We start from the raw sequence: 12,443 nt of genomic DNA on the forward strand, positions 1-12,443 counted from the left end.
CCCGAGGCCAGGCCCTTTCCGGCCGGACAGAAGCCGGCCCGCCCCTCTGAGTAGGAACGGGGAGGGGCGGAAGTGCACGAAGGAAGGCGGGACCTGGTGAAACGAGCAGCGTGTCGTTGCCCTCACGTGGCTTCGCGTCGTGCCCAGCCTGTGTGTTCTTCAGGCTGAGAAGCCTTAGGAAGGCACGCAACGCAAAAACACCCTTTGATTTGTGTCTGGAGAAATGCGCTTCCCACTCCAAACGAAGCCTATCCCGTGGCAAGCGACATGTTTTACACCTCACCTGTGCGTGGCGCTGCAAAGTTGGTTTACTTTGATCTCCCTAAATGCTAAATTTGAGACGCTGAATTCCTAGAAGTGGCTGCACAAGTGCTGTCCTGCCCAAGATTTGTCATTTCTAAGCAGGGTGTGAAGGGCATGAGCATTATTCACTCTGAACAAAGGTGTGCCAGGCACGATTCTAGGCGCTGGCTCTCTTACAACGTACAAAATAGACAAAAACCCCACCTTCCCGGAGCTCAAGTTAGAGGAATTCAATTTCCTGACTTCACATAAGAGCAGACATGCAGAGGCTTTTCAATCTGCTCAACAAGAAGAAAGTGTGATTTCGCTGAAGGTTTAACGCTCCTAACTGCCAGCTAAGAATTTCTTGAGAAAGCTCATCTGAGGAAATGGCCCAGACTCCATGCTCCATGGGCGGGACAGATGCAGAGGGAACTGCGGGCTCCTACACCGGACGTTGCACTCCTGGCTCTACCGTGGCGGCGTCTTCAGCCGGTGAAGAGAGGCAACTATGGAGTAAGGATGAGGCCTGCCAGCATGTAGGAACCCCCAGGCTAACACTGGTCCTTAGCTCAGAAGGAGTCAGAAACAGAGACCAGGAACTAATTTGAGGATTTTTCCTTTGCCATATTTATTTTATTTTCCATGGTGGTTTAGCAATAAATCTGTAAGATGAAAGGCTTCCTTAGTTCATTCATTTATTCTAACAACAAATACAGTTGACCCTTGAACAACCCAGGTTTTAGGGGGTGCTGTACACAGGAGATACTCTGTGTATAACTTTTGACTCCCCCAAAACTTTACGAATAGCCTACTATTGACCAGAAGGCTTTCTGATAATATAAGCATTTAGCACATATTTTTATTATAGCAACATGTATTATATACTGTATTCTTACAATAAAGCTAGAGGAAAAAATGCTAAAAAAATATATGAGAAAATACGTTTATAGTACTCTACTATATCAAAAAACAATCTGAGTATAAATGGGCCTATGTAGTTCAAACTTGTGTTGTTCAAGGATGTTATATTTGAGAACATACTATGTACCAGGCACTGGCAACAAAGTCCAAGACAAACAGTCCCTACTTTCAGCAATTTTGTAATCGAGCAGGACACAAATGCTGAGCAATTACCAGGGAACAGATTATTCTGCAAAAGGAAGTATAGGATGATATGGGAACATAAAACCAGATACCTAATTATATAGGGAAGGAACAGCCCAGATCCAACACTTGCTCCCCCAATTTACCTATAGTGTTGTGTTTTGTTTGGTTTTGAACTTTGAGCTAACCTGGTTTGGTGGGGTGGACAGTGAACAAAAAGAAGAGCTGGTGACACCATCTAATTCCCTTTCCACTCTTGAGCAACGTGGACACAAGGAAGTAGAACACATCAAGAGTGTGTCGCCACTAAAGGAGATAAAGACTCTCCCAAGAAAGATACACCTTTGGGGCGCCTGGGTGGCGCAGTCGGTTAAGCGTCCGACTTCAGCCAGGTCACGATCTCGCGGTCCGGGAGTTCGAGCCCCGCGTCAGGCTCTGGGCTGATGGCTCAGAGCCTGGAGCCTGCTTCCCATTCTGTGTCTCCCTCTCTCTCTGCCCCTCCCCTGTTCATGCTCTGTCTCTCTCTGTCCCAAAAATAAATAAAAACGTTGAAAAAAAAATTAAAAAAAAAAAAAGAAAGATACACCTCGTATCTATCAATCCATCCGGACCAGAGAAGGAGAACTGAGGGAGATCAGTGGACAGCACTGCACTCTCCCAGCATCGTAAAAACAATAGAAAACATGGAAGAAACCAGGCTGTCTCATGAAGACCACATAGAACCACTCATCCATTCCTCTGACATGTTTGGATTTTTTTATTACAGTCACATACTGGAAGTTTGATCCTTCTTGGCCCTTCAAAACACAATTTTCAACACTGCCAGCTCATATTATCTGGACCCCCAGCCAGATGGACAGACTGGCTATTAGCCTCTCCAAGAATAAGGGAAAAGCACTACCCAGATCTAGCAGTTGCCCTCCCAGTTTATCTACAGTGGGTTCTTTTTAACTTTGAGCTGGGCAGGTATAGACAGAGGCAGCCAGACACAAAGACCAAATCCTTCACGTCACCCACTCAACAAAATGATCAAAAAATATAAAGGTTCTATACCTTGCATGTTTTCTAGTTTCTAGAAGCCCAACTTCTGCTCACAGATCAACACCTGACATTTACCCAGATTTCTCTTGGTCATACTTTAGTAACAGCAGATCCCACTAGGTCCCTTAGAGACCCTAAAACCACAGCTTTAGTATTCTAAATAAGTCCCACTGCCACCTGTGACTGAATTGAGCCTAAGGCTTTTGAAGCTGCCTGACTTTTCAGCTAGCTCAACTTCAGTAGCAAATGGGGGACGGCCTGGTTTAAGTGCAACACACTAGACAGGGGTTTTCTCATTATGGCCTGGCATGAATAGGCATCAGTATTCAAGAAGATTAGGGGCCTGCAACCAGAGATTAACATCTTGTTCTCCATTTAGGTTTTGGAGTTTCAATTATGCTTGTCTTTAAAAAAAAAAAAAAAAAAAAAAGGTTGGGGGGTAGGACAGAGAGGTCAGGGATGGAGCAAAAGTTAACAGATAAGACCAGTCTGTGGCAGCCATAGTTGCAGTGTTCTACACCATTCTTCACCTGAGTCCTTCATGCCCAGCCACCTCCACAAGAAGGGAGACAAGCAGGTTTGGGCCAGGTGAGCCTTTTGCAGAAGAGCACAGCCTAGTCCTCCTTCACTTTGGCCTTAAAACTGAATACCCCATTTTTCCAACAGCAAAAAATCCAAAGGGTAGTAAAATTGTAAAAGTTTCCAAACAAGAACGAAGTGTCCCTGTTGTAGTCACGAGTTTGTCCTACATGGCCCAGTGCACTCCCAGGTCTTCCTCAAAGAAAAAAAGGAAAAAGAGCTCTATCTTTTCTGAAGAGTACCACTGAGTCATATACTCTTATCTACACCCGCCCCCGCACCCCCCCCCCCACCACAGTGTTATTTGAGTGGTGGCAAGGTAGATACCGGACAACCAATTCTGCACAATCCCTAGGCCTTCTGTTGACAGATTCCCTTTAGAAGCTCAGTTTATGAGGCTTTACTCCACAGACCAGGTGACTTTCAGACTTTGGCACATATTTCTATTTAGATATCAAGCTTGGTTCCTAAGCAACTAGCCAGTTCCCCTCCCTCTCTCTTACCCCGTCAGGGAGCCAAGCTTACTATACTAGCAGAACAGGTCAAACGGTGATCAATCTTGGACAAATCAGTGCTTGAGGGAACTTTAATAAAAGGAAAAAAAATAGTGCTAGAACAATGCAGAAGGGTTCTGTTCCAGGCAGCTTTTTTGCCTTGTACAAGTAGAATGAAGTCATCAGGCCAGAGTTTTAAAGCTGGCATTGTTTCAGGCATTGTTCCACCCCTTCACTTTACAGTAATGAATCTGAAGCCTAAAGGTTAAATAACTTGGTATTTCAAGGTCATACCACTGAAGCAGAGGTGCAGCTAGAAGGCTGGTGTCCAAACTCCCAGGTCAAATCTCCTACTACATTACACTAACATGGGGAGGTTTAAAAAAGAAAGGGGGGGATATGAAGGGTGATTTTTCCATAAATTAAATCAACTTTAGAAGTCAAGCATATGTGGAGAGTTGGAGATCATTGTAAGATCGTAAGAAAGGAGAGGCTTAAGAGCTGGTTAAATCTGAATAAAAAATATCCATATGTACAATACTGTAAAAAAAAAAAAAAGATGTCATTCATGATTACTGGGCTGGCAGGGCAGTGGGTAGTTGCATGCTGGGGGTAGGCTGCATGGGCTGCCAGCTTTCCTGGGTTTGGAGGATGCGGTACAGCTGTTTCAGCTGAGCGACGATGTTATCTTTGATGTCTGGAGTTGAGATCTGCAGGCGGACACTGCCACTGTCAAAGGACCGTGTAAAATCACCAGAAAACATCTCGTAGATCATCCGAGCTACCACTGGAATGACCTGTTCAGGACACAGAGCATACAATTATCTGGTGAAGAAAAGGAATTTAAAAAAAATTTTTTTTTCAACGTTTATTTATTTTTGGGACAGAGAGAGATAGAGCATGAACGGGGGAGGGGCAGACAGAGAGGGAGACACAGAATCGGAAACAGGCTCCAGGCTCCGAGCCATCAGCCCAGGGCCTGACGCGGGGCTCGAACTCCCGGACCGCGAGATCGTGACCTGGCTGAAGTCGGACGCTTAACCGACTGCGCCACCCAGGCGCCCCAGAAAAGGAATTTTTAAATAGCAGGAGGGGGCACCTGGGTGGCTCAATCAATTAAGCCTCCAACTCTTGATTTTGGCTCAGGTCATGATCTTGCAGTTTGTGAGTTCGAGCCCCACATCGGGCTCTGTACTGATGGTGCAAATCCTGCTTGGGATTCTCTCTCTCCTCCTCTCTCTCTGCCCCTCCCCCCTACCCTCCCCCTCGTCAAAAATAAATAAATAAAATTAAATAAATAGATAAATGGCAGGAGGGACTCAAGATCGAAGGAAGGACCAGTGAGGCCCTGGAGAAGTCCCAACTCTAATGTCTAGATAAGGGTACACCTCTGAACCATCCTGCCAAAATTCACTCTAGAAGATAAAAAAAAAAAAAACAAAAAAACACCTGTATGTATCATCACACCACATGCCTAAGCAAACAGCTGCTTATTTAGCAAGACTTTTACCCACATTTCCTCTGTCGCCTTTTTGTACAAATCCAGGGACCAAACCCAAGTGGTCTTGCTGCCACTTATTAGAATAAAGTTACATTCTTAAAAGGAACTCAGAAGGTTTTTCTAAGGGGCACCTGGGTGGCACCTGGGTGGCTCAGTTGAGCCTCTGACTTTGACTTAGGTCATGATCTCATGGTTTGTGAGTCCAAGCCCCACGTCAGGCTCTATGCTGACAGCTCAGAGCCTGGAGCCTGCTTCAGATTCTGTGTCTCCCTCTCTCTCTGTTCCTCCCCTCTTCTCTCTTTCTCTCTCAAAAATAAATAAACATTAAAAAAATTTTTAAAAAAAAGGTTTTTCTAAAAGAGGTGGAAAGGATTATATCCTTCCCAGCAAGATTCTGATGTCAGTGAGGGAATGAAAGAGAAGATCTTCACTAAATCAGTCACCCACTTTGAGGACCTTGTATTCTCCAGCTTGGCCCTGCTTTAATAGGACCTACTTGGTTCTTGCAATAAACAAAGCTTGAGTCGGCTACTCTATCTGATGGGATTAAAACCCACATAAGCTTATGGATCTTTGCTCAGCACAACCCTAGTCTTAGGGGCTAGAGCACTGGTAAAAAGGCAAAGAGTTGTTGACACATCCTTATCTCCTCACCTGAACCAAGATGAGTTTCCTTTCCAGGGGCTTCCCATCTGGCCATTCTTCCCCAAAGCATAAATAGATCTCAAATGGCGGCTGCTTCTCTATCTGTCCTTTCTGGTGGGCAATGAGATCTGTAGAAGGTGGAAGAGCGAGTTTGGTATACTGGGTCATTCCATATCCACTCAGTTAATACCATATTTTATGCTGTCCAATATGGTGACCACTAGCCACATGTGGCTATTAAATTTAAATTAATTAAAATCAAATAGTTCTTTAGTCATATGAGGCACATATGCTCAATGGCCCCATGTGGGCTATAGTGGACAAGACAAATATACAACATTATCATTTCAGAGGGTTCTGTTGGACATCACTGAACTAGACCTGAGGTTCAAATTATATTGTAAAATCCACATTTCAGTATTCTCCCTAAATTTGTCTGCTTGAATTTGCCACTCAGATATTTCCCAAACAAGAAGAGTGTATCTTTTGCTGATTATGATGATGTCACCTTCCAAAGTTAAGGATAAGCTGGTGGCATTTGGTGGTAATGACAAGGCTGTCTCCCTCTTCTGCTATTAAAACAGCCACAACCAACCTAAAAATAGATTCCAAGTACATAGCTTTGGAGTGGAATGCCCTTCTTTGTTGCCCAGGTCACTTTCAGTTTTCAGCACTAAAGTTCCCTTCTACCTTGACTTCCTCCAGAAGTAGTTTTTTATTAAGATCTTTGCAGATCCAAGAAGGGGGTGGGGAAGGGAAGGAGGAAAACCTTCCAGGGAGCAGTGCCCAACCATCAACCTTCTGAAAAACGACTTACCACTAAGGAATGTTTCCAGACAGAATAGTTTGACCTTCTTTTGTCTCTCAATCAGGTTGGGGGCAACAGGTGATGGGGCACATGGCCCAGACCAGTACACCTTGCACTGGCACAGCCTGATGGCATAAATGGCATGACCGCTGACCTCTAGGATCAGTCCTCTGTCCATGACATCTAGCAGTTTACTGGTGAACAGCTTCTGCTTCTCATTGGTGATGTGCTCTGGACCTGGGAACTTGACCTGCTCCAGGCTGACAGGACCGAAGAGCTCCTCTTGGTCAGGCATGGGACCCAGGTCCCCATAGAAGAGCCGGCAGCCCTGGGGGTTGCTCACCGTCATGGTCTGCCCATATTCCTTCCCACGGTACTGAAACTTGATGTCCAGGTCAGTCACTGCAAGGTGAGAGAGGACAGTGAGAGTCCTGCTCTGCTGCTCGGCCTGTCTATGCTTGAGACTCATGCAAGTCCATCAAGATCAGGCCAGTTTTCAACCAGCATTCAGGAAGGTCACTGCCATAGTTATCCTTCCTGTAATAAAGGGAGACATCAACCTATTCCTGGAATATTCAGTCAAAAGGCTGCCTTAAAGCAGACAGTTCAAGGTCCATGTATACTATCTCTGTTTAATCATCACACCCTAAGGGCTAGAATTTCTCCAGGCAGACTTCTGGGGCCAGTCTCCTCACTTATACTGACTTAAGTCTTCACATCAGGAAGCATTGGAAAGAGCTAAAAACCAAAGTATCTGGTTTGTGTCACATTTTTGGCTCATTTTTAAAGAAATTATCCCAGAGGAATAATAAAAAAATACCAATCCGTCTTCTGAAAACATATGAGCACACTCTGTGGATCTGTTCTAACAATTTATCATAAAAGGACACAGTTCACAGCAAAGTAAATTTTCACTCATCAAACCTCCCTTGAACCTTATAGATCTTATCAAAGCTATTAGCCTCTTGGTCAAAATGCTAGCACCTGCATCCCCACCCCCCACCCCATCCCCACTACCACCACGTACACTGTGAAAGGGAGATGGGACAATGACATTGATTCTTCATTGAGATAAATTTGTGTTCAATTCAGAAACATTTTCTCCCACTCAGCAGCCCCTCAAATTCTAAGAGCCTTCTTTATTGAATCCATGTTAATTCATCTTCTTATCCCACAACTGGCCTTGTCCCCAGATCTCCTAGCCAAACTGATTAACCTAGGCTTTCTACCCACCTAAGAGGTGAGTAGCCTAGAGCTGCAATGAATCAGAGCACTCCCATGGGCAAGTAGATATGAACTAATGTTTCTTTACTTCTTCCCTGGTGACTCATCGGTCAGCCAGGAACCAGACAGAGGCTGCCTGGAGGATAGGTAGCTACTCTATACATGGCAAATAAATGGAAGCAGAAGGTGGGGCAGGGAAGGGACTATAACAGGAGCTAAAGACCCAACTAGAAAGATCAAGGCTCACTTACTTGGGAGAGAGCTGATCCACAGCTCTGGAGAGCTATAGAAAGGCTGTATGGGTGCCTGGGGTACTTCCATTTCCAGAGGTTCAGTTTTAGGCCACACTGCTTCAGGGCTGCAGTTACCCACACTGCAGTTGCCCACACTGGCTGGTGCCATGGGAGAACCTAGAACAGAAGGATGCGGGTGAGCAGGCAGGGGTACCACATACGTACATCACCTGGTCTGAGGCTCTAAAACCTAACAAGGTCAACAGACAAGAGTCAAACACTGGACTATAACTTGGTGTGGCAGCAACCCATCAATGAATGATTCCCACAACGAACATGATAATAAAGTTCCCCTCCTCCTTTTGCTTCCTAATCGTATTAGTTCTCCCATAAACTCATCGTTCAGAAAACCTGCATTTGTTGACGATTAACAGACATGTGAGTCTTCTCTGGGGTTAAATTAGAATGGGCATGAGTGAGAGGCTCCCTGTTGCAGATTTCAACCCCAGCAATTAAGTAGGAGTTGGCTGTCTTCAATAAAATGAACTCAACTGAATTAATTGATTAGTTTTCAGTGTATAGAAATTCCATTAAAAACAAACAAATACTTTTAGATACACAAAACATCTGAAAGGATACCCCAAAACCTGAAAGGATCTCTTTCCTCCAGGGAAGCTGAGCAGGAGGTTCAGAGACAGAAAGGAGGGAAAGCCTTTTAACTGATTACCTTTGTAATAATCAATAAATTGATTCATTTGTACCATCATGAATTTTAAACCACGTAAGACCACTATTCAAAAGCATCTAATCAAAGCTTTTTAAGAAAGATAGTGAAACACCCATCCTATTTTCCTGCTCTTGTCAGAGTTGACTCACTCCAAAGTCTACAGATTTCTCCTCCTAGCCTCACCTCTTAGGCATCTATCCTTCAACAATTCTTCCTCTGCCCCAACAGCTCTGAAATCATAGAAGTTAATGTTTCTTTGACCCTTTGTGCACAAGCCTGGTTAAATCTATGTACCCATTTTACTTTTTTGTTTTTAACAGACGTCCCACATCTTCCCAAAAAGGATCCAAGGCAGCCCGTTACATAAGGCCACACAACTTTAGTTTAGTAAAATATGAACAGAAATAGGAAATCAAGATCCTGGAAATAGGTTGCATCCTTTTCAGGGGTAAGAATAATAGAATAAGTCAGTCAAGGATTTGGGAAAGGATCTCACATCTCCAGGTATGCAACTCAAATCACTAAGTGGGAATGTAGCACGTGGCAAAACGGACCATGAAAAAGCTCAATGATATTTTTCTTTACGCATCACTTGGTTGTAAAGATATAAATGGCAGATGGCAGGTTAAGTGAAGGAGGGCAAGTGAACAGACAATAAGGGTTGTTTCTTGATTCTCAAAGGCAAGGGAATCACCTAGAGTAGGGTACTCCAAAAGAGCAAAGGAATCATCTCGATATATTAAATTCTCTAAATGGCACAAGTATCTCATTTGATCTGTAGCAGCCAGATGGAATTAGAAAGGCAGTGACAAGCTTCTGAACTAAATGCATAGCATTTGCTCCTAGTCAAATGGACAGTCCAAGTGAAGATGCTGAAAAGCAATTCACCTCGTGTTTGAGCTTCTTCAGAATGTGCAGTGGCAGAGTCACGACCTACCTTGTCACAGTGACCTTCCAATCTCTCATTTTTCCTGGGAAGCTGAATTCAAAAAGTCCATAAAGGAAGCAAAAAATCTCCTGCAGATAAATTCTATCAAAGCCTAGTATTAAGAGATGTAGAAATCACAAGATTCTCATGATATAGCCCTAGCAAAGTAGACCCTGTTAAGAAAGTGACACAAAATTCATACCAAGAGAAATAGTGAAAGAGTTTGCCTACAATTCATAAAAATGGTATCTGCTGCACTTGGCCTTAAGGAAAATTAGTGAAATTTATAACTGATGTATTTGTATATGGGATTGAGAACGAATTTGAATTTTTAATTTCTCTGAATTATGTGTAAGATTCAGATGTTCTCTAGGCCTGGAAGCCACCCTCTGGGATAACTGGGCCAGCAGAGTTCCTTTGTCTATGACCCCTACTTGCTAATGGACCAGCAGCTTGGCCACAGGACCTGGTCACTGCTCCCAGTGCCATGGGGGCCGAGGGGTCAGCAGTTGCAAAGGCAAAGCCTCTTCCATCCTCCTCACTCTTCTGTACCACCTATCACCCCCACTCACCATTGATGTTCAGGAAGGGGAAGGTGTCCTGGATGGGAACATGGTGCTGTGACTGGTCAAGCTCATCTTCCTCCTCTTCTTCATCTACATCATTATCCTTCTCATCCCAAGGAGCAGATCCAGTGGATCCTACCCGAGAAACAGATACACAAGCCAAGTGAGCCACTCAGGTTGCACCACCATCCTTGCTGCTGATCCACTGTACATATTAGGTACTGTTAGTACAGAGGTTCCCTGGGTTCAGTGTGCTCCCTCCACATCCTAGCCAAAAAGAATGGGAACCAAAGCTGTATTAACCTCTGGCTCCAACTCCTATTGAGCCCTAACATGAGCTCTCTTCCCCTCCCCTACTTAGGACCTGCACGCCCTACTCCCCTTTCCTAGAAATCTCTTAATTCCTACTTTTGCTACACATTAGCATTGCTTTTAAGGACTCAAGAACACTAACTTCTCTCCTTTAAGCTTAAAGCGAGGACAGATGCTTCCCTCTTGGCAGGGGCTCACTAGATTCATTGGAGGACAAGTCTAAATTGTCTGGCCTTTAGTTGGTACTTGCCAGGCATTGGGTAAACAGGAGGATCAGGTGATATTCGCTTAGAAAAAGTATCCTACAAATTAAATAATCACTCATCCAACATTTACAGAGAACTTAATAGCTTTTAAATGTCATGTCAGTTGAGTCTTAACAATAGTCTTTGAAGTAGGCAGGAAAGATGAGAACCCAGATTTTACCATTGAAGAAACTGAGGCTCAAAGTTCATATGACTTGATTCGATGTTTCACAAGGAGCAAAGTGATAAGAGCCAGGTTCAGAACTCAAACCTTCTAAGGTTTAATTCCTCTATCTTCAAAACTACTTGACCTCTCCTCTCAGTGGTGAGTCCCAAAGGAAGCTCTTCCTACAGTAGGAATCTACATAGCCTCTATATTCTAATGCTTTAAGCAGTCAGGCTAGTGAGTATTCCCCTAAGTGAACAAGAAGATTTTGTTGTCTTTACATCTTTTGTTCTCTGGGTCCTTCCTAGGGAAAGGCCTTCTTGCTTTACCAATCTTAAACTTTGTAAGAGATTTTCAAGTCAACTATCTCTTTTTTATTTAAGTTTTTTAAATGTTTATTTATTTTTGAGAGAGACAGAGCACAAGCAGGAGAGGAGCAGAGAGAGAGGAAGACACAGAATCAGAAGCCGGCTCCAGGCTCTGAGCTGTCAGCACAGAGCCCGACACAGGGCTTGAACTCATGAGCCATGAGATCGTGACCCGAGCTGAAGTCCAACGCTTAACCCGACTGAGCCACCCAGGCGCCCCCAACTATCTCCTTAAGAGCCTAGCCCAGAACCTGGTTCACTATCCCCCCGTCTCCCCAGCAGCTGGGGCCTCACCTGGGTTAATGATTGACCCCTGAGGCTGGGGGATGTCACACACTTGATATATCTTCACTGGGTTCATGGGCACTTCCTTGGTGCCATCATACATCAGGTTGAATTCCCTGCTCTTGTTGAGAGCACAGCGGAGCTGGGCCTTCCATTTAGCCGGGTCAGGGTCATCCACTCCTTCCTGGTACTTCCCAGTCTCCACAGCCCAGGCCTGAAGAATAGGAAACTGTAGTGAATGCCTGCTGTTGCCCAGTACAAAGTGTACTCACCCTCTCCCATACAGACACACATGCACACACACCCCTGCCTTGCTGCCCCACCATCCCAATCCCAATTTAGAGAGCCTGCAGCAGGAAACACCACCCTCAGGACCAGGCAAAGCAGGGCCTGAGGGAAATTAAGCCATAAGTAAACACAATCTTTTGAAAGGAGGAGCCTCATCTCAAGTGTTGATGCCAGCACCACCTGTCAAGAGTGGCTGTAACGAGGGTTGAAAATAAAGAAAAGCCTGGAAAAAAATACAATTCACTCTTGAACACTATAGGGGTCAGGAATACTGACCCCTTGCACAGTCAAAACTCCACATACATTTTTAATTTTTTTTTTTTATTTATTTTGAAAAAGAGATAGAGAGCGAGTGGGGAAGGGGGCAGAGAGAGAGAGAGAGACAGACAGACACACAGACAGACAGAATCCCAAGCAGGCTCTGCACTGTCAGTGCAGAGCCCAGTGAAGGGCTCAAACTCATGAACCATGAGACCATGATCTGAGCTGAAATCAAGTCAGACACTTAACCGACTCAGCCACCCAGGTGCCCCAAAAATCCACACATATAATTTTTGACTCCCCAAAACTTAACTACTACTAGCCTCCTGTTGACCAGAAGCCTTACTGGTAACAGTCGATTAACACATATTTTGTATATCATA

The 12,443-nt window shown here is 44.5% G+C and overlaps 1 protein-coding gene across 1 annotated transcript in view; it reads right to left on the minus strand.

The window, feature by feature from the left end:
• Nucleotides 1-3,577: 3,577 nt before the first annotated feature.
• IRF6 (interferon regulatory factor 6) overlaps nucleotides 3,578-12,443 on the minus strand; it is a 37,721-nt gene continuing 28,855 nt past the window's right edge. The window contains exons 4-9 of the mRNA XM_047076790.1: nucleotides 11,521-11,725; nucleotides 10,142-10,270; nucleotides 7,933-8,091; nucleotides 6,467-6,859; nucleotides 5,659-5,777; nucleotides 3,578-4,300 (exon numbers count right to left, since the gene is read on the minus strand). Of these exons, the coding sequence (XP_046932746.1) occupies nucleotides 4,076-4,300; nucleotides 5,659-5,777; nucleotides 6,467-6,859; nucleotides 7,933-8,091; nucleotides 10,142-10,270; nucleotides 11,521-11,725 (1,230 nt within the window). The 3' untranslated portion in view covers nucleotides 3,578-4,075. The remainder of the gene's footprint in view (nucleotides 4,301-5,658; nucleotides 5,778-6,466; nucleotides 6,860-7,932; nucleotides 8,092-10,141; nucleotides 10,271-11,520; nucleotides 11,726-12,443) is intronic.

The sequence above is a fragment of the Lynx rufus genome, unplaced genomic scaffold (genome assembly GCF_022079265.1).
Source record: "Lynx rufus isolate CCGP_SWC_20201006 ecotype Redwood Valley unplaced genomic scaffold, mLynRuf1.p SCAF_15, whole genome shotgun sequence".
Classification (NCBI taxonomy): Eukaryota; Metazoa; Chordata; class Mammalia; order Carnivora; family Felidae; genus Lynx; species Lynx rufus.